Source organism: Equus quagga, chromosome 12, assembly GCF_021613505.1.
Source record: "Equus quagga isolate Etosha38 chromosome 12, UCLA_HA_Equagga_1.0, whole genome shotgun sequence".
NCBI classification, from domain to species: Eukaryota; Metazoa; Chordata; class Mammalia; order Perissodactyla; family Equidae; genus Equus; species Equus quagga.
Genome location: NC_060278.1, coordinates 56379642 through 56401701, shown reverse-complemented (window position 1 = coordinate 56401701; position 22060 = coordinate 56379642). Strand labels below are relative to the sequence as shown.

General features: G+C 34.9%; 1 protein-coding gene across 2 annotated transcripts in view; it reads left to right on the top strand.

Annotated features, from left to right (window-relative positions):
• Window positions 1–22060, top strand: part of KCNT2 (potassium sodium-activated channel subfamily T member 2) — a 346988-nt gene that overhangs the window by 158346 nt on the left and 166582 nt on the right. For both annotated transcript variants that reach the window (XM_046679418.1, XM_046679417.1), the window contains exon 13: window positions 8889–8997. In XM_046679418.1, coding sequence (XP_046535374.1) covers window positions 8889–8997 — 109 coding nt within the window. The remainder of the gene's footprint in view (window positions 1–8888; window positions 8998–22060) is intronic.

Sequence of the window (22060 nt, the reverse complement as noted above, 5' to 3'; positions counted from 1 at the left end):
ACCATAAATAATAGTCATAATAATATGAACACTGGATATTGGTCTCACCGAGATTGTTATTGAACTTTTCAAAAGATGGAGGGAAGGGAAATTGAGAGTGGGTTGGAGTGGGGAAAGGAAACCTATTTCTTCTGTTTCACAGTAGGAAGCCAGGAGATAATATGTGAAATTGAAAAATTAAGAAATGGTAATAAAGTCATGTTTAGACATATGGAAGCAAATAGCAGAATAATAAGTTTTAGTGACTGCCTCTGTGGAGTGGAAATATGGTGTGGGAGTAGGAAAAAGAGAGGAAGCTGTTCTTATCTGTTGTGAAACTTATAGAATTATTTGTCTTTTTGAAGTATGTGTGTGTATAGGTTTGATAATATTTTTAATTAAGCGGGATTTGGAAATATTTCTTTGTCTAGGAAAAAGTTGATTAGGCTAAGAAATTAGCCTTTTGTTTTGGGGAGGTAAACGGGTTTCTTTTCACACCAGCTCAAAGTCTGAGATGCCAGCCAACTGGTAGATATTCAGTTGAACTGCATATGTTTTGTATATACTTAGATTTTTTTTAATTCAACTTTCGTCCAAAACCTCGATTAATTTATTCCATGTTATTCACACCTGTGATTCAGGAGATGCTACAGGTCCTGCCCACAGAAGCCTAGTAAACAAGGTAGAATTCGACAGCTGTTGTTGAAAGAGGTGGCACACCATAGCTGTGAAAATTTTGGCAAAGTAACAAGAGGCGTTGCCTGCAGCCGCAAAGGGCAAGGAATGACAGGTACCGCCAAGGCTACTTGGTTGTTTAAGCAATCAAAGTTTATTGATAAAGGGAAGCAGAACAAGGAGCAGGGATAAAGGGGAACAATAAATCGGTACTTACAACATCCACACCACAATCAGCCGGGGATGTCCCAATAGCGTGTACGGCTGATGGGAGTGCTGATTGTGCGGGTCTGAGGCAAAGCGTCCGTTCCTCCATGAGACTTCCCCAGCTGATTGTGGTGTGGATGTTGTAAGTACCGATTTGTTGTTCCCTTTTATCCCTGTTCCTTGTTCTGTTTCCCTTTACCAATAAACTTTGCTTACACAACCAAGTAGCCTTGGTGGTACCTGTCATTCATTGCCCTTTGCGGCTGCGGGCAACAAGAGATCAGTAGATAGAGAGCATGTAAATCCTTAACCGCCCAACAGGGGACTTCTGGTTGCCAGTTCCCCATGTGAAGAGCGTGGAAATAGCCACTCTGTCCAAATAACAAGTAAAAACAGACTGAACACACTGAAAAATGAACAACTCTTCAAAGATCTGTAAGACAGGTAAGGACACAGGGCAAACCACTGCCCCCGAGATTGAAGAGCCCATCAGGCAAATACAGAGAACAACAATTTTCCAGAGAGGAGACTTGAGAGTGGCTACCACCTTGGGAACCAGGGCAGGGGCAGGAAAACGTGAACTGTAATTGACGAATTGCTAGAGGCTTGGTGTGGACAGTTCTGAAAATTAAAAACTCCAGGAGTACCCAATCTTAGGGCGTGCCCACAATTTTGTGAGAAATTCCCTTCTCCAGCAGGAGGAGGCAAAAAGGAACCATTCTGAAATAGCCAGGGTACTCTGTTCTTAACAAGGCCTGCCCTCGGGAACAAGGATGTAAATTTGGGGGTGCTAAATGTGTGGATGTAATTTAAAGCCGCAGGACTGGGGGATCCCACAGAGATTGCATATAACTAGTGAGGAGGAGTTTTTAGAGGGAAGCTAGGTGCAGCCCGTTATTTAGAAGTCATGAAGTGGAGGAGAATTCAGCAAAGACAGAAAAATGAGTAAGGAAGAGATCCAGCAGAAAGGGGGGCTCTGCAAATTAAGTGAAAATTGTGTTTCAGATGGTTGGGCCTGAATAATGGTCATTGGATTTGGCAATGTGAAAGTCATTAGTAGCCATAAAGGATGCAGTTTTTGATGTAATATTGGGTAGTTAAAGCCTGAAACAAGTTTGAGAAGAAACTAGGAAACTCTTCTGCTTCCAGCCATATAGGAGTAGTTAGGACAGGAATAACCCAACACAAATGTTTAAATACTGGATAAAATATACAAAACAATCATTTTCAGACTGGACAACAGACGGCGCAAGACTTTGATCTATGAAGGGAAGGAAACCAGTGAGATCAGCCCTCAAACCTACTCTGCTTTCTACCTGGAAGCATTTACCAGATTCTGGTGCAGAAAAAGTGAAGCCAAGCAGTTTATGAGCTGAGGAGACAGAGATCTGAGACGACGGGAGAGTGAGTGGGGATGTACGGAGCAGAGTACCAAGAGGAGAGAGCCATGCATGAAAAAGCTCCAGTAATCTGCATAGGGGTGCCCTTGAGACTTGGCTGAATACTAAGCCACATGGGTGTAGGATGAGACTCCATGAGACCAGGTGGAGAACAGTAATTAGGAAGAGAACAACTCCCAGGGCGATGCTAAGAGAAGAGCCAAATCTGGTGCGCGGTTAGGAAATGTAGACTTCTGACCAAAAAAAGTAGAGACTTTGTCTAACACTCTAGATGTTCACTAGAGACTTGAGAAAGGCACACTATAGGTGTAGGGTAAAGTCATTCTAGAATAGAAGTACTCTAAAAATAGCTTACCAGAGCTTAGAAACAAGCTTGCAAAGGATAAAGCTTTGCACAAGTGATTCTTGCCAGAACAAAACTCAACATTCTTGGAAGGATAACAAAAAATTTAGAGACTCAACAATGTACCATTCAAAAGGCCCAGCCTCAAATAAAAAAGTACGAGATATTCAAGGAAGCAGAAAAAAGTCTCTCATAACCCTGGAAAAAAAAAAAAATCAGTCATCATGAAAAGATCTAGCCGTGACAGAAAAGATGAAATTACCAAACCTTTTAAAATAACTTTAGAAATATGCCCAAGAACATGAATGAAAGCATGAATACGTTGAAGAGGGAAATGGAAACTATTTTTTAAAAAAAGGTATTCTAGAGCTGAAAAATAAAATATTGAAACGGAAAATGCCACTGGATGGGCTCAACTGTAGATTAGATGCTGCAGAGGAAAATATCAGTAAATTTCAGGAATGCACGGTATAAACTATTCAAACTGAAGTGCAAACAAAAAGAAAGAGGAGCAAAAAAAGAAATAAGACCAGCCTCAGTGACCCATGGGATTATAAATATATATATTATTATGTGTACATGATAATATATATACACACAACTATTAAGTAAGTGTTGTGTCTGCTTTGTTCGATTGCCTATAAGTTGGGAGCAAATTTATTTACATATATTATTTTAAGTTTCATAATTCAATTTTACTTTATTAGTGATCCTAAAATATTAAGCATCCAATAGATAAGTTAGCAAAATATATTCAAAATATAAAAAATAAGTCTATCTTATGCTAAGTGCTACAGATGTATTTTATAAATTGAAAATTCAGTTGAAAGTGCCCTTTGGTCAGACCAAGGTCTTGGCATTTTCTGGGTCATAGACTCTATCTGAGAATCTAACGAAAATTAGAAATTCTCATGGAGGAGACTATTCATGTATAAAATTTCATCTACAATGTCTGAGTTCTTTCATGGGTCACTTGGAGTTCAGTTAAAAAAAATCTCTGCCGTAGGTAAACTGCTTTATTTGAAATCCTTGGAACGTCAACAAATAACTTTTAGATATTTCAAATTATAAGTATTGAATTTTCTGGAAACATTTTAGCTGATTTCGATTTATAGATAAACTGACTTGAGGTAAAATATTCTGTTTTCACAGGAGCAGTAGACACCTAGGATGATTTGATAATACTCTTTGTTACTTGTTTTATTATTATAGGCTGTTTATTCCAAAGTTGTCACCGTCGATACTTTTACTTTTTGGTTATAATTGAGTATGTGATATAAGGATGAATTTGTCAGCAAGGAAAGTAAAAAAAGAAAAATCAATATCATCCTCTGCTTTTAGAAGAATGAATTAAAAATCTTGTTTCTGTGCCAGTTTTATTATCTATTGCTCATGTGACATTTGTGCCGTAACATTCTGATTTCCTTTATCCTTAATTCTCCATTCACAGGATCATAGATGTTTATTATATCTTAATGGAGCACAATGCATAAATAAAACCAGGAAGATTTATGGGCCTTTCGGATAAGCACTTCATTCCATCTATTTATCCACTGAATTGAAATATTTACTATGCTGTCTGTGCACCTAATGCTCTTTATATTATCTCATTTAATGCTCACTATATCCCTGTGAAGTAACTATTGTTTTTCATCTTCATCTGTGAAATGTGAATGAAAGCTAGTTGCTAGGGATGGGCTCAGAGTGAGTAAAATATTAAACACGGCCCTTGTCTTCATGGAGCCTACAGTTTAGTGGGCATCAACTTAAAAATCAATTAAGTGGAGCAAATACAGAACACGATGGGGGCAACTAGCATGGACCTGAGTAGAAGAAAGAGCTTCCTAGGGTACGTGACAAATGATTCTAGACAAATCTTGTCATATCAGAAGTCCCGGAGGCTCAAAAGTGGAGACGGCATTGTCACCGGAATAAAGAGTCCAAAGGCTGGGGCAGTAGTTTGGGGACAGTTTTAATAAAGCATCTTGCAGGCCCTGTTAAGAAGTTTGGACTTGATGCTAAGAGTAATGAAAGCCACTGTAGGATTTGAAGCAGCCGAATATAGTGATCATATTTTAGTTCGAAAGGGGAATGAATCTGATCAGATCAAAAATTAGTAAAAAAAATATATATTTATATAAAACGAGATAGATAGGCTGGCTTGGAGGCTGTTGCCTTTACTCCGAGCCAGAAGTGACAGTAGTTCATCTGGACTCAGTGAGGCTGGGGAGAAGTGGACATTAGAGCAATATTTAGAAGGCATAACCAACTTGAGAACTGACTAAATGTAGGGGTGAGGGAGACGGGGCAGCACAGGATTTGGAGTCTGGGAAAAGGAATAATGACCAGCAGGAAGATGAGCTCCATTTGGGATGAGAAGGTCAAAGGACAACCAGGGCCATGGCGTCAGAGAAGCCAAAGGAGAAGCCAGTGCCCTACATGTCACATGTTGCCGTGAGTCCAGTAAAACTAGAAGAGCGAGAATCAGATCTGTTTAGTAACTTTTCTCTACTCACACAGTTTGTAAATTCTGAAGTGAGATTAGAACCCAAGATTTATGACTCTGAAGCTTAGCTTTTCCCACCTACTTTTTTTTAAATAGACTTTCTGTTTTTGAGCAGTTTTGGGTTTACAGAAAAATTAAACAAAAAATATAGAGAATTCCCATACATCCCCTCCCCCCCCATTATTGACATCTTGCATTAGTGTGGTACGTTTGTGACAATTAATGAGCAAATGTTGATCTGTTATATTATGTTTTTTTTGAGGAAGATTAGCCCTGACTAACATCCATGCCCATCTTCCTCTGCTTTATGTGTGGGACGCCTGCCACAGCATGGCTTGCCAAGTGGTTCATAGGTTGCGCCCAGGATCTGAACTGGCAAACCTGGGGGCTGCCAAAGCAGAGCACATGAACTTAACCCCTGCACCACTGGGATGGCCCCTTGACAGCTCTTTTTTCAATTGCTGAATAATATTCCATTGTCTGGATGTACCATGGTTTGACCAGTCACTGTTGAAGGACATCTTGGTTACATCCAAGTTTTTGCAATTATGAATAAAGTGGCTGTGAACATTCAAATGCAGGTTTTTGTGTGGTTAAAGCATTTGGGTAGGGCCCTCCCAGTGGCTGAGTGGTTAAAGTTCCATGTGCTCCCCTTCGGCAGCCTGGTTCACAGGTTCAGGTCCTGGGCAAGGACATATATCACTTGTCAGCCATGCTGTGGAGGCCTCCCATGTGCAGATTGGAGGGGGATTGTCACAGATGTGGGCTCAGGGCTAATCTTCTTCAAGCAAAAAAAAAAAAAGAGGAAAATCAGCAATGGATGTTATCTCAACCAAAAAAAATAATAATTTGGGTAATTGCCAAGGAGCGCCAATTGTTGGATCATGGCGTAAGATTATATTAGTTTTATGAGAAACTGCAGATTGTCTTCCAAAGTGGCTGTACCATTTTGCATTCCCATCAACAATGAACGAGAGTTCCTAATGTTCCACATCCTCACCAGTATTTGGTACTGTCAGTGTTTTGTTAGTTATTTGTTAGTCATTCTAGTAGGTATGTCTTTCATTCTTGTTTTAATTTGCAATTCCCTATTGTATATGATGTTGAGCATCTTTTCATATTCTTATTTGTCATTTGTGTATCTACTTTGGTCAGGTGTCTGTTCAGATCTTTTGCCCATTTTTAAAAGGGGTTGTTTGCTTTCTCATTATCATTTAGATCTTTTATCCTGTTAGTAACTTTATATGTAAAATGCCTCTCTCCTAAACAGCTTAGAGTTGGGTCTTACTTTTTTTGTCCTTCTGATATTCTTTATGTGTTAGTATTTAATCCATTAACATTTAATGTCATCACTCATACGATTGGATGTTGGTCTAACTAAATTGCTTTCTGCTTTTCCCTACTGATTTTTGTTCCTCTGTTTCCTCTTTTCTACTTTCTTTTATTATTTGATTTTTTTTTCTTTTGGGAGTTCAAGTTTAATAAACTGATTGGCTTTTTAGAATTGTCTTTTGAAATTTTTGTAATGGCCGTTACAGGGACTAAAATACACAGCCATAACTTTTCATAGTGAACTTCCTGTTAATATGGTACAACTTGTTAAAGTCAGAAACTTTGCATTTATTCTTCTTCTACTATCCTGGATGTTGTAGTTTTCAGATGTCAGTTATCATCATACGTTTGAAACCCCACAATTGTCTTTTATAGTCATGCAAATATTAACCATTTTTGATACTCTTCTTTGATTTCTGAAGTTCTAACTTTCTGTCTGGCATCATTGCTCCATTGTCGCCTGGTTTCCGTGATTTCTGATCAGAGTCCTTGGTCATACGACTGTTTTTCTTTGGCTGCTTTCAAAATACTATCTTTAGCTTTAGTTTTTGATAATTTGACTATAACGTCATTAGCTGTGGTGATCTTTTTGTTTATGTCATTAGGGATTTGCTGGGCTCCTTGAACTTGTAAATTTATGTATTTTACAAAATTTGGAAGTTTCCAGCCGTTATTTCTTCCAGTCATTTTCTGCCCTTTTTTTCTCTTTTGTTTGCTTCCCAGGAATTTAATTACATTATCTAAGACATTTTTACCCTGTTCCACAAGCCCCTGAACTCTGTTCCTTGTTCCATCCCTTTTCTCTTTCTTCTCCAAATTGGATAATTCTATTGATCTATGATTAAGTCCACTGACTCTTTCCTATGGCACCTCCATTCTACTTCAAAGACCATTCAGTGCATATTTTTCAGATAGTTTAGCTTTTCACTTAATTTTTTAAATATTTTCTAATACTATGCTGGTTTTTTCTATTTATTGTGAACGTTATTTCCTTTACCTCATTGATCATACTTGTAGTAACTGCTTTAAGCCCTTGTCTGGTAATTCAAACATCTACATCATCTAGACACTTAATGTCTGTTAGATATTGTTTTGTTTGTTTCCTTTGAAAATAGGTCACATTTTCTTGGCACTTCATCTGTTGAATAATTTTGCAGTGTATTCTGGATGTTATTTTATGTTGTAGAGGCTTGGATGCTCCTATATTCTTCCAATGAATGTGGATGCTCTTGTTTAAGCAAGGAGTTAATTTCATTCAACTCAAAATGCAAACTGTATCAGCTGACAGAGGTTCAAATTTCAGTTGAGATTGCTTTTATTCTGTCCCCATGCATGTTTGGTTCAGAGGGCAGCCAATGTTGTACAAATTTATACACGGGATTTGTGATTTCTGTTCTCTGCCTGTCCATTTTCTGGGGTTTCCCACCCTGCCAGAATAATATTTAACCAAATACCTGGTATATAAACAATCTCTCAAATCTACCTCTGTTTTTAATCCTCCTTTTCTTTCCCTAACAGCATTGTCAAGTAGAACCTTCTGTGATGATGGAAATGCTCAATATCTCTACTCTCCAAGATAGCATTGAACTAGACACATGTGGCTTTGAACACTGGAAATGTGGCTAGTGTGACAGTGGAACTGAATTCTTAATTTTAATTGATTTAAATTTAAACAGCTATATGTGGCTAATGGCTACTATGTGGGCAGGGCTACCCTAGAACATGTTTTTGCTTCTTTTTTCAAAATGTGTGAGCTACCTATGTGGCATATTTCTTTTATAATTCGCTTTGATATAGTCAGTTGATAAATAATAATTTAGGGGTGACACAACTTGTAAGATTTCATGTTAAGCATGATTTTCACTTCTTTTCTAAGTCTTAGCATCTTCTTTTTGAAACTTTTTCGATATTTTTTGATATCTGAAAGTTGTTGATCTCCTCCAACACACACACACACACATGCATGCACACTCACACACATACAAAGTCAAAATCCTTTTACCTTTAGTGTTATATAAAAAAGTAAAGTAATGTGTTCTCTATATATATGGTCACTGTAATCATGCCCTTGTTAAAATTATTATAAATCTGTATTTTTTTCATGGAAACTGTTACTACAAACTTTCAGTTGTGCTGCATTTCTGAAGGCTTCTGATCCTCAGCTATTTTGTGGGAAAATTATTTTGGAGCTTGTCAAGAGATTCCTCTCTTAATCTCTGCTACTTTTCTCCGTGCTGGTAATTAGCCCTGATTGGATTCTGTGTGGTTAGTCTCTTCCACAGAAATAAGAAGTATCTTTAAAAATAAGTCCTCACAATGAATTATTTTTTATGTTTAATTTTAAATTGTGGATGTGACCATTTAACACAAAGATTGATGATTTTTTTCTTTATATATTATAAATTTTCCAATTTATTTCATGGTATTTTGATATTTATCATTTCAGGACCACCAAACAATTTTGAGAGCATGGGCTGTAAAAGATTTTGCTCCAAATTGTCCTCTGTATGTCCAGATATTAAAGCCTGAAAATAAATTCCACATCAAATTCGCTGGTAAGTTTAATCTCGAATGAGATACTTTGAATTTCCTCTAACTCCCATTGTGGTTGTAAGAGTTATTTCTCTGAAGTTAGTGACAACTTAATATATTCATGATTCTGTGGAATAGAAGGATTTCTTTCTTATCATCTACTCGTTATAAGAGAATTTATTCAGTTTCAAATGTGAGAAGATAATATTTTGGTGTGAATCTTTACCTGTGTATATAATTTGGTGATTTTAGCAACTAAACTTACCGGATAGCTTGGTAAGCATACATAGATTAGCACTGATATTTTTGTGCATAGTAGAGACACAGGTTTCAAATGCTCATCTATTAATTTGTGCTTAGAATTTACACATAGATAAATAATACTTTGTTATAGATTATTTAATATACATATAAACTTACCATGCAACAGAGTAATATATTAAAATATATTCAAGTATATTTAAATAGGTTTAAATTGGGGGTAGATTTTAAAAACAATTCAAGAAAAAGATACATGTGAGTTTTTCTTGGAGGCACTTCTTTTAAAGTAATTATTACATGATAGTATACTTTAAAATGTCAGGAATTGAACAGCAAAATGGTACTTTATTATTTTTTTAAATGCTACTGTAAATTTTGGTCCAGGCAGTAATTTGTATACCTTTTTTTTTCAAATATAACAGCTTTGTTTTTTAATATTATATTTCACCTTAATAGTCTGCAGCTTCAAAAGCCATTAAAATGTAAATCATTTTAACTATGTGTTAGCAAAATGTCTTTCCTTCAGAAGACATGTCTGCATATCTTAAAATGTTTGCTTATTAGTACATGATTTTTAAATTAAAAATTATGAACGCTAAGACATTTTTAAGCAATGATAAGAAAGCCATAAAATTATTGGCACTCAATATGCTCTGTATCTTATCTTTTAGCCTTGCTACTAGTGACATCAGTTTTTTCTAAAAATGTATCACAAGCAACTTAAAGCAACGGCTCTCAATTTTGGCTGTATTTTAGTATCTCTTTGGAAGATTCCTTTAAGTACTAATCACAGAGATTCTGATTTAAATGGTTGAGATGGTGCCAGGGTTTCTTTAAGCTTGTGTCCTAAACTGAAAATTAAAAATAACTGTACCTTCTCTGTGAACAACTTTGTGAAATTAAATGGAAAAATACATGTAAGATACCCTATCTGCTACTACCTATTATATATGTAAATAGCATTCAAGAAATACTGATTATTTATCTAAAAGAACTTCGTCACTAAGCTATCTTATTTTTATTATTTAGCAAAAGGAATATTTTTGCAAAATTTTTATCGTACTTGGTAATGACTTGCTATGATAAAACTTTTAGGAAGGCAGTAATGACATAAACACTAGGGGAAGTCCTAAAAATACAAATTTAAATTCAAGTGCCCCCACTTAAGATTTAGATATGCAAATTAGTATTCGGAGACTTATTTTCCTCTCCTGCTAAATGACCATAAATATTTGATGTCGCTATTCCATTGGTTGGGATTAGCAGTGAGGATTAAATAATGTCTGAAATTTATTAGGTGCTCCATAAATAAGTATTGAATGTGGATCTTAAAGCAATATGTAGTTTGGGAAGATAATTTGTAATTTTGAATGTGTTAAAACTAAAATTCAGAACAGACTCTAGTTCTTTGCTCTTTCTTTAGCAAGCCATTGACATGCTCACAACAGGTAGATTACACTCACTGAAATAGTCTACTTTTAAAAACAAAAAATGACAAAGACTGTTTTCATTGATTCTCTTTCATATTCTTGTCTTGCCGTTATTTTGATAAACCCATTGAAACGAATGGAATGTTTAAAAGTTCTATGCCAATGGTTTATCTTAATGTTTCTCATTTATGGCATCTACTGAAATTCCTTCTAATAATGTCTGTATTCTTTTATGGCTGAGATTACAACATCTCAGAGGAGCTCTTTCTATATTTGGAAAAGATGAACGCATCCCAGTTTCATTAAATTGCCATGAAGAATAGGTTGGGTTGATGTATGAGACTCTCAAACCAATGCAGTAATATACTTTATATCTCAGCATGATGTTAAAAAGATTATGGAGTTTACCTTTCAGAGAGCAGTGTATCAAGCTGTCACTTAGTTTGTGTGGTAGATTATTAAAATAATGGTCTTCAGTGAACCATGCTCCCTGCGTCTGTGTCCTGTTCTGATGTGACTTTGCAGCTTATTCCATGAGAAGGTGAAATGCATTTCCCACCTTTGAATATGGGCTGGTCTTGTGACTTGCTTTGGTCAATAGACTGACAAAAGTTATATCGTATGACTGCAGAAGCTATACCTTAAAAGGCCATACAGCTTCTGTTTTCCCTTCATTGGAACACTGCCCAGAGCCAGCAAGTGAAGAATCCTAATTTAGCCTCTGTAAGAATGAAATTGACGTGGAAAGTGATGCTCATCCATCGCGGACACCCCCCCTCCTCTTTAGCTCCTAAGTTACCCACCAGCCAACTCAAGAATCATGCAGACCTCTAGAACTTTAAGAAATAAAGTGTTGGTTGTGTTAGGGTCACTAAGTTTTATAGTTATTTGTTATTCAGCGATAGATAACTAATATAGTTTGTAATAAGATAATAATTGCTTTAATCTTGTCATATCTACTTGATAATATTCATTGTTTTTGTCCTTGTATTCTCATGACTGTTAATAGCACAATTCCAATTATCACAAGATGTAAAATGAGATATTTTTATTTCTGTTTAAAATAAATAGCCTCTTCAATTCACCCTAAATTGTGGAACTACTACCATGATTATAATTTATGCATTTTTAAAAAATAAATTCATGTTTTCAAAAGATGAAAAGGAAAAACTTCAAAATTAGACTTATAAGTATATAAACTATTGGAAAGCAAAAGCAATGTAGCACCCTAGCAACTATTACTTTATGAAGATCTACCATTCATATAATATATGATCCTTTTATCCTGAACAAAACGACTGTAGGCATTCATTAAAGTAAATTACTGAATTGCTACACTATTATTTGAAGGAATTCTTACATTAATTATTATACTATTAATTATAATTAAAATAATCTTCTACACTTTGATCATATTCACAGGGGAAAAGTCCATATAGACAGGATTTCAGCAATAGAGAAAATATGCTCTTACTCATATCACTAAGAGAGGAAGGTAAAAATAGTAAGCCTAGAGATAGACAGAAGGAGTAAAATCCTTAGCAGAAAAATTGTTATGATAAGAGAGTTCTGCATATAAACCAACACTGCGATCTGCATTGTACTGTATACAAGTGCATTGCAAATTATGAGATTCAAGTAACATAGAAATATATCTCACAAATAATTTGATTATTTTTTTTTAAGATTTTTTTTTTTCCTTTTTCTCCCCAAAGCCCCCTGGTACATAGTTGTATGTTCTTTGTTGTGGGTCATTCTAGTTGTGGCATGTGGGACGCTACCTCAGCGTGGTTTGATGAGCAGTGCCATGTCGGCACCCAGGATTCGAACCAATGAAACACTGGGCCGCTTGCAGCGGAGTGCGTGAACTTAATCACTCGGCCACGGGGCCAGCCCCTATAATTTGATTATTTTTAATACCACAGATTTCCTAAGAAAAAAGTAAACTCAAATTGACTCAGAAAAACAATGTTTACTTCCAGCAATTTGTCCTTTTTATGATAAATTTGTCAAAGTAAAGAGATTTATATTGCAAATTCTGGAATGAGACCATCCTAGTCAAATCTTCGTTCTACTAGACATTAACTGAATGACCTCAGGCTTCTTAATCTCCCTAAGCTTGATTTCTTCAATAAATAAAATGAGGATAATAAGAGAAACTATCCCATAGGGTTGTTAAAATTTAAAAAAACTGCTCAAAAGCACATCAACCACTAGTCATTGGTACCTATCAAATCGATGATTATCATTAATCTGGAGTGCCTGTTTTTCATCCTCCTAACAAATCTATATTATCTTTGTTTCCAGGAATAGTAACTGAGAATTGCCCAGGATATTTTATAAACAACTTATTATATACATTAAAAAAACACATAGTTCTTTGCATGCACATATTTTCCAGAGAATAGAAAAACTATCTCCTCAAGTCATTTTATGGGCTAACATAGGCTTGATACAAAACATTAAGTATAGTATGAGAAATGAGAATTACAGACCTAAATTAATTGGTTAACATAGTTGAAAATTATATAAAATATATTAGCAAAATGAACAAAGTAATGTATTTAAAAAGTAATATATCATCATAAAGTTGAAATTTTTCTAGAAATAGAGCATCATGTTAAAGGAGAAATCATTATCATCATTTCAATGGTTACAAAAAAGCATTTGAGAAAGAATTCAATAACCATTCACAATTTTAAAAACAGAAAAAGAAAGAAAAAGTATAGCTTTATACAGGTGAAGAACTCCTTAACCTAAGGCAAGTAATGTACAAAACAACAGAGGAAAAAAGAATATTTAACGATCACATGTTGAAAGTCTATCCTTAAGATTAGGTACAAACAAAGGTGCCTATTAAACCCAATTTTACTTTTCATTTTCCTGGAAATTCAAAGGAGTGCAGTAATGCTACAAAAATAAATAAAGAAGTAAGTATTGGAAATGAATAAATAAAATTGCCATTATCCACATATCAGAAGATTCTCTACAAAGAAAATTTAAAAGAATTTTCCTTTCTCCCCATATAACATTTCCCTTAGGGGAGTTCATCCATTTATCTGATTTCCAAAATTAAATCTCTCTCAGCACCCACCATGAGCTCCAGTCTTGTATCTCTAACTGCATAGTCAGTGTATCCTATTAGGTTTCTAATAGCTATCTCAAAAGTAAGATATCTAGAAAGTTATTGATTTTCCCTGACCTAAAATCTGTTTCTCCTCCGTTCTCCCCAGCACCATCTACTTAGAACTCAAGCCAAAAACCTATGAGTCATTCTTCCATCATTTCCATCTAATCCAAACCCTATAGGTTATACTCCCTAAATATCTCAGCCTTATCCGCTGACACAACCCTAGTCCATTCCATGATCGTATTTCACTTAGGCTATTTCAAAACACTCCCCTTTCCTTTTCTCCTGGGTATTCATAAGTTGTATCTCTAAGCTTACTGCTGCTCTTCATATCCCCCAGCACATTTGCAATAGAGATTGCCATTTGTCTATTAAAGTTAGGCAGCTACATCTTCATACCTCCAATGTCAGCCTAAACTCACTAGTTTCCCCTTTCCGATACAGCGGTGTCAACATCATTATTTTTAAAAGATTCTTTCTGGTGGGTTATTTTTTGTCACCCTCTGTAGATCCAAAGTCAAATGGTCATGTAGCTTTGGTTATGTTAAATCTCTTGTCCAGTGACAAATATTTTTATCAATGCACTTCTCTTTTAAGAATGGCAATTGGCATGAAACATAAGAAGAGGTAATGGCAGTGTTCTGGAGCGATGACTAATATAAAAACGTGGTTGTACGTTTCGTGTTCTCTGTCAACCTCTTGTGTGACGAGCGAGTCTAGTAAAGTCTCTCCAAGGTCACAGATCTGATCTGAAATCACCTGGAAAAAAGATTATGCCTCCACAAGATTGAGCCCTTCATAAATTGTCTCCCCTTAGTGGCAAAGCCATGAGAAAAAGGCAAAACATTATAGTAGTTCAGTTTTTGGACTGTTTCTGTAGCCCAAATTTAATCAGAATTTTTAAAAACCAAACCCATGTCTCTTTCTCCACTCTACATTCCAAAAATTACTTAAAAAATAAACACATAAAACAAAACAGACGAGGGAAAAAACGTGTACTTTACTAGAGAAGAACTCCTTTGTTGAAAAGCCTTGAATGAACTTAAAGAATAAACTGTGCTCTCCAATTAGTCAGTTGAATCTAAAAGAAGTTTCCTATTTGTCTCCTACTCAGATGAAATGACTCAAAAAATCAGTGGGAGATGAATCTGTGTAATATGAGTAAATTACTTGCTAAATTTAGGTTACCGCTCTATCCCCAACCCCTCAAACAAAGTGTTATATCATCTGTGAATATTCAATTCTCTTTTCTTTGTCAACTAATTTCCTTTCCACTACTGGGTCGTATGAAACTTTCCCACTTCATTTTAACAGATGTAAGAAGATGTAAAAGTCAAATTGGCAAATTTTCAGTCACAAGTACTAGAGAATGTAAAACTCAATTTGTAAATAAATTTGTGAATTTTCTGGAATTGTATTTTCCATGCTTTGAGCGTGATATTTCATAAGGAACACGATTTGAATTAAAGTTCATGAATGAAAGGAAGAATCGTACCTCAATCGTAAAGTGTTGACTAAATGAAATACTTTCCACTTCACAACTAAAACTTGCCTAGAAGAATGATTCATTATACTAGAATTGTAGGAGTTAGTTCTGGAAATTAAAAAAAAAACTTGCAATTGCAATAAAAATTAAAAGTATAGACAAAAGAAGATATTTTTTAACAATATATTTGACAATATTATATAAATATATATCTTTCTTATAGTAGATAGTCATGGCTATCGTTATAAAAGCGTTGTTTAAAATACACACACATACAGGTGCACACACAAACACTCACATCTTGGAGAAATGTTTTGACTGAAAAATGAAAGTCTTGTCTCTGTTTAGCTACCATCGATTTTTTTACTGAAACACCAGGCAGTCCAATGCCTCACTTTTTACTACCCCAAAAAGAGAGTGGAAAAATATTTCCAGTATAAATATTGGAAATTATCTTAGCTGTTTCTGAATAACATATGCATGTACAAGGCTTGATTTTCACCAAATGGTGAGGTGAGAGTTTTTCATGCTGAATAATTTCTTCATGTCCCATACAACACCCACATAGACATCATTTTCTACTTCATTCTTACAACCTACTTAAAGAACATAATGCTTTGAATTCCTATATTTTCAAAAGATAAAACTCCAACACTTTGAAAATTCTTCATTTTTAGATGGAAATACTTTGTTTGACTTTTGTCTTACTGTGGAGATCATCAGAAACCACTTAACATGAGACCATGTTCAAAACCAGCACAATTTGGAGAATCTTAATTTTTGTTTGTTTCTTCATTATTTTTTACTTTGCAAAAAAATCAAACATGGGGTTTAAAAATTATACAATAAAAGCATGTAATCCCTTCATTTGCATTCAACAATTAGCATTTTTCCACATTTTCTCAATCTTCTCCCTGTGTACACACAAACACACAAGTGCACATTTTTACTTCAGCATACTTTTTCTAAGAATGGCATTCTGCTACATACTCATGATGATCTTTTCACCTCTCAGGGGGTTAAATAATTTCATGGGTCTGATTCATATTCCAATGTTGTCCATTGTCCCCAAAATGTCTTCTGTAACTGTGCTTTAAAATTCAGTATTAAATCGATATTTTATTTTGCATTGCATTTGCTCTCTTACTTTAAAATTTTTTTTGTTGAAATAATTTTGGATTTACAGAAGAGTAGTATAGACAGTACAGAGCATTCCATATACCCTCCACAAGACACATCTTCCCAGACTGTTAACTTCTTATAAAACCATGGTCCATTTAATCAAAACTAAAAAAATAACTTTGTTGTGAATTATTTTTTAAGTGAGATATATTCTTGTATTTCACTTCTTCTAACAAAATATTACTAACTTATTTGGTTTTCCTTTTTGTAGCTTTTAAAATTTTAATGTGTGAGTCTATTAAATAGCCAAATCAGCTTTCCTGTTTGTTGTCTTTGACACTTGATTAAATTGCTGATGAACATTAGGTATTTTGAGCCATTTTCTTGTGGACCACTTCTAATTTAATTAACTCAGAACATCTTTATGTTTTTCTCCATTAATTTTCTTATAATTATCTATGTCTCAAAGACTCAATTTCATGGTTCTGAAAACCAGAGTAGCATATTTCTTCTTCTGTCTTTGGAAAATGCCAGCATATTCTCTTGCAGTCTAGATCTACAATTTCCAGTCTGTAAAGTAGTTTCTTGATATCAGTATTTTATAACGAAGACCAGGTATATCCTCCTTCTCTCTCGTGGACTCATTCAAACATTTTTATTGAGTCCTACTGTGAGCAATTTGTTGCGCCAGACGTTGATAGTATAATGATGAACAAGATGGACCAATTGTCTGTTCCAATGGCAGATTCTCATTTTCTTTACCTCTCTTCCTTTAATAACCCGTGAGCCGGGGTGCTTTCACATTCTGCCCAAGAATACCAATCCCTCTGAGCCTGGCCTTTCCTCCTAAAGCTTCAGTTGTAACCTTAGGGTCCTCCTTCCCCACCCTTTGCACTCTCATATATATCAAAACTCATGATTCTAATTAGGTTCTAGTCTTATCAGATTTTGCTTGATGAATTTAAAATCAATCTGATAAACCTATTTTAGGCAACGTTTTCATGATTTAATATAATATCCCCATCCCTGGAGTAATTATTTTTGTATTGAAAAGAGTCTCTTAAAATACCTTTTTATTTTTCCTGAGGAAGATTCACCCTGAGCTAATATGCATGCCAATCTTCCTCTATATTTTTAGCATGTGGGCCACAAGCACAGTCTGGCTGCTAGTAGTGTGGTATAGGTCCATGCCTGGGAACCAAAACTGAGCCACCAGAGCAGAGCACACTGAACTTAACCTCTAGGCCACTGGGGCTGGCCCTTAAAATAGCATTTTTAACCCCAAAAAGAATGAGCTCTTTATAGGATGGCCAGTAATTGGAGATGACAAATATTGTAATAGGATGTTTAATCCAACATTGCCTCAAATCATACTGCCTAAGAACGTATTGTACACACACAAATGTGTGTGTGTGCACGTGTGTGTGTGAGTGATTGGGGGTTAGGCTTTACTAAAGAATGTTATTGGAGAAGTAATGAGAGACTAATGAAAGTTTTAGATAAAGGTATCAAATTTTAACTTGAGATAACAAAGTAACTCCAAATGTGAAGTGCAGTGGAGAGGACAAAAAGGACCTCATGGAGCGATTATTTAGGGAGCTATTAAGGATGTTAAGGTGAGAGATACTGAGAGATTGATCCAGAGTGGTGATAATGGAAATGGAGAGTGAGAACCATTCAGAAATCATTTCAGATTCATTCTGTAGACTGAGTCATCAATTTACTGTGGGAACCAAAGAAGAGAAATCATTTTATTTTATCTTGGCAACTCCCATCTCGTTTTGTGTATATCCTCACATTTAATATGAATTCTATTATAGTAGTGAACTGATTGATTTCAGTTGCTTAGATGTTCATGTAACTCCAGAATATGAGTTTCTTAAGTCCTTTTTTTCTCCAGTGATAAGCACGGTGCTTGACTTACAGTATCTATTTCTATAATATATAGAGTATTTTATAAGATTTAAAAACTTAAAAGACCCAGTAATAATGTTAAAAAGCAATACTTATAATTCAGTAAGGTAAAAGTATGCCAAAAAGTATGAAATAGATTTCAAATATACAAGTAATCTTCTGTCATGGTGCGGTAAATAAGAATTCTGGAGGGGAGGGAGAGACACACAAAAAGAGCTCCAGAAATCTAAATGTGGATCCCTGTAATTTTTTCTGCATCACTCATTTTTTTCCAGCAGAAAATATATGTTCTTAGAATGCGCTCTGGAGATAATGTTGGGAATTGCTTAATAGGGAACATAGGTATGAGTGTATTTCTTGTATAAAGTAGTAAAAAGATGCATATGCAGAAATCTAGAAAGGATGGAGTCATTAGCCAACGTCTGTTTACACAGTTACGTGGAGTTTTCATGAGGAAATGATATGAGCTGCATACAACATTTAAATAAAAAGACCTCCATACAATTTTATTTATAATAAGAATAAACGTACAAATGTACAAAGAAGCAGAATGTCTAGCCATCCGAGAAGAGATATATAAGATACATGAGATGTGATGTGTGTATCTATTATCCAATTATGTCATTATTAGAAATTATCTTAATATGAAGGGCAATACAAATGAAATAAGCAAGATATCAAATTCTTTAAAGTATGATAACAATTTTATTAATACTCTGTTTACATTAAATTATATTTCATTTTTATGTAGAAACATATAATACTAGCTAGAAGTTGAGCTTGTTGCTGATGGTTGTTTTTAGTTTATTTCTAGATTTTTCATATTTTTTTCTCACAAGGTCCAAATTATCAAGTGTTAATTAATGCCAAGAAAAAATTTGTGTTTATATTTAAGCAGCAAACATATTATTCATTTAATTATGACTAGGGGTTATGTTCGTGTAGACTATAATAATTTGTTTATGTGAACTGAAATATCATTATTATGTTGGTAAAATATACTGGATACCAATTTATGAATCTGAGCAATTAGGATATTATTACATTATAACCCATGGCCACATCTCATTTAATATTTTAATATAACAATAACTTTCACTGGTGCCAAGTTATCATTTAAACCATCAAGCTATTCTGCATAATAAATCATTGGGACTAAAATTGGTGAGTCTGCCATTAGCTACTTCTTTCTCGAGAATGTTAACTCAGCTTCCATTACGGGATAAAAAAACAAGGCAATTTAAAAAGTGGTAGCTATTTTTAAAAATCATCAAGATGACTCTACTTAGCTGAGATAAGTTATTTCTGCAAATTTTGGAAGTTCATGTGTTTGAAAAAAAGAAAAAAAATTGTAATATGTTGAAATTGTAGGAGATTAGTAATTTTGATGAAATCACTTTCTCCTTGCAAGGTTTATTCAGTATTGTTTGGTTTTCAGCTTACTAAGGTTCAGTTTTGTCCAGAACTAAAAAACAATGAAAATAAAAATAAAAGCTCAATGACCGTAAACGTGGTTTTTATGAACTTGAGTGATAATAGCCTTAACGATGATCTAGTGGAATTTGTAGGTTATTTGTAGTATGGTATGTGTACTTTTATTTGTGTACTTTTATGATTTTTAATATACAAAGCTAAATTGGTCTCCAGAAATGTAAAACTTACTTTTGCAGAAGTGGGCAATATTCCTTGTGACTTTTGCCTCTTGGTTGAATGAAAAATAATATAAGAACTATATTATTAGTCTTATTATTATAGTAATCATGGCAGTCGACATTTATGTAGTGCTTACTATGTGCAAGGACTACTATTCTAAAGCACTTTTTATAGATTAGCTGAATTATTTTTCATCACGACCTTGTAAGGTAGTACATTAGTTATCTATTGCTGTATAACGACCCCAAAACTTTGTGGTTAAACAATGAGCATTTATTACTTCATCATCTCTGTGGGTCAGGAATTTGGGAGAAGTCATAATCAGGACATTTATGATGTGGCAGTAGAGATGTCATTTGGGACTGGAGTTGTCTGAAGGCTTCACTTGGGCTGGAAGATCTGCTTCTGAGGTGGTTCCCACTTCACTCACATGGTTGACAAGTTCGCGCTGGCTGTTGGCAGGAGGTCCCAGTTCCTCAACTTGTGGACTTTTCCTTAAGGCTGCTTGGGTGTCCTCATGACGTGGCAGCTGGTTTCCCCCAGACCCACTGATCCAGGAGAGAGCAAGGCAGAAGCCACCATGTTTTTTATGACATAGCCTTGGCTGTCATGTTGCCATTTCCGCAATATCCTATTGGTTACATAGATCAGCCCTATTGTGCGTAGCAGGGAACTATACAGGATATGGATACTGAGATAGGAGAATCATTAGTGACTGTCCAAGAGGCTGGTTACCACTGGTAGATTCTATTATTCCCATTTTACAGATGAGGAAACTGAGACACAAAGATATTAAATGAAATACTGATGATGCCATACTAAGTGGTAAAGCCAGGACTTGAATCCGTGTTCTTTGTCTCCGGAATATGTGTCATTAAGAGATATATGGTATTGTCCCTAATAGTTCATTTTCATTTTTAATTTTTGATTACTAACAGAGTTGCACATTTTCCTGTATCTGGAGTCCTTTTAATTTGTGTGTGCATTGTATGTATAATGCATCCTATACCATTATTTTCTATAGAGGTGACTATTTTTCATTTAGTGAATTATAGAGATTTTTCCTATTCTAAAATTATTAACATTATGGCTTTTTAAAAGTTGCATTTTTTTTTCATTTTCCAAGTTGGCTTTGGGTTATGTTCATGGTATTTTTAACTAACAGAAATTTTCTCTCTTTTTTGCACATCTATCAATGTTTTCTTTATGATTTTTGCCTCTAGATTATCTATGGATTCATCTTTAATCATTCACAAATCAGTTTATTTTTCCAAAAGTTACTCTCTTTAAGACAGAATTTTTAGCAACCCCTAGAATTATCCCCTAAGGTCTAAAAGTGTATGTGGATGGTGAATGACTGAAACGCCAAATTGATTTTATTTCTTGGACTCTGTTGATGTGAATATCATGTTGAAGCATTGTAAGGGCTGTTCCATGAAAGGTTGATGGTTGTTGAGGAAGGACAATCCATGGTGGGCAAGGACTCAGCAAAACAGAACATTTGGCTCAATTATCCTATTAAATCAACCTCACTTTGCATTGAAAAACTCCTTTTAAATTGCATCTGTCTCCTGGTAAAACTGAAATTTCAGTCTTTTTTGTATGTTAATTTATTCAGATTGTTAGGTGAATGTACAGTTTATAGTAGCAACTATGCATCCATCTATCTATGTATCTATGTATGTATCATCTATCCATCATCTATCTATCTATCTATAATTTATCTATGTATGCATGCATGCATGTATGTATGTATCTATCTATCTAGCTAGCTAGCTAATCTAACTATCTAATTCAGTAAAGATGGACATTTTGGAGGGAAAAAGAGAGATTTGATTGTTGTGGAGGATTACCAGAAGACAAGCAGTGGCCAATAAGTGTGTTCTAAATGTCTAATACCAGAGATGAGTTGAGACTTCCTTTGCAATTTTGTCCAGAATACATGGCACTGCCATTTTAGGTGTTTAAGTGTTTATGGCACTGTCAAAAAAAGCTGTCATAGATTATCCATGACAACTCTAACTATGGCTGTAGGTTGTCGTTTGCCTGGGAGAATCAGGCAAATCATGCATTGATAAGGGAAAGGCGTG